The 710-nt window shown below is 49.7% G+C and overlaps 1 protein-coding gene across 1 annotated transcript in view; it reads right to left on the reverse strand.

The window, feature by feature from the left end:
• The window catches only part of LOC109926462 (pleckstrin homology domain-containing family G member 3-like), a gene marked incomplete at both ends in the record, with an annotated part of 7,935 nt that overhangs the window by 3,430 nt on the left and 3,795 nt on the right, over positions 1-710 (reverse strand). The window contains one exon of the mRNA XM_048594075.1: positions 268-399. Coding sequence (XP_048450032.1) covers positions 268-399 — 132 coding nt within the window. The remainder of the gene's footprint in view (positions 1-267; positions 400-710) is intronic.

The following is a 710-nucleotide window of genomic DNA, read 5'->3' on the forward strand; positions in this document are numbered from 1 at the left end:
GGAGATGGATACGGGGGGGGGGGGAGACAATTGAGGATGTTTGAGTAAGTTGAAAGAAACGGTGCTCTCTGGTGACTGAAGATGTGTCCATCAACGTGAAATGGGATAAGGCCTGTACCGGAGCTTGTGTGTAACACCGAGTAACACACTCTCACCGTTCACTGGCCAGAACTTCACTTTAAGTTCAGTTCCCCTTGACCCTCCTCCCTCCCAGATTGAGTTTGCCGCAGGTTCGGGTTGAGAGTGTCGGCTCCTCCTGTTTTTTACCTGTAACCTTACTGCTTGTTCTTGTTTCCTCTTCATGTCATTGATGTACCAGGCCACGGCCGTCATGGTGATTAACGCTTCTTTCACCATCTCGTAGCCCTCCGCACTTTTATCAAAGTGTTTGGCCAATTCCTGGAATGGGAACCATTGGACACCATTAAACCCATCAGCCACATTCTGTCACTGCTCAACTATCCAACCGTTGCTATTGGCAACTGACAGGCTGAGCCAATCCCAAGCTGTCGTCTCCTCAGCATCATGGGAAGGTCAGGACAGGAGAACAACCCTGCCTCTCATTTGATCGTGGGTGATCCATTTCCAACCTCCCATCCTATTTGATAGAGGGCGATCCATTTTCAACCCCCCATCCTGTTTGATCGTGGGTGATCCATTTCCAAACCCACATCCCATTTGATAGAGGGTGATCCATTTCCAAACCCCCA

The sequence above is a fragment of the Rhincodon typus genome, unplaced genomic scaffold (assembly GCF_021869965.1).
Source record: "Rhincodon typus isolate 14 unplaced genomic scaffold, sRhiTyp1.1 hic_rhity00005723, whole genome shotgun sequence".
Lineage (NCBI taxonomy): Eukaryota > Metazoa > Chordata > Chondrichthyes > Orectolobiformes > Rhincodontidae > Rhincodon > Rhincodon typus.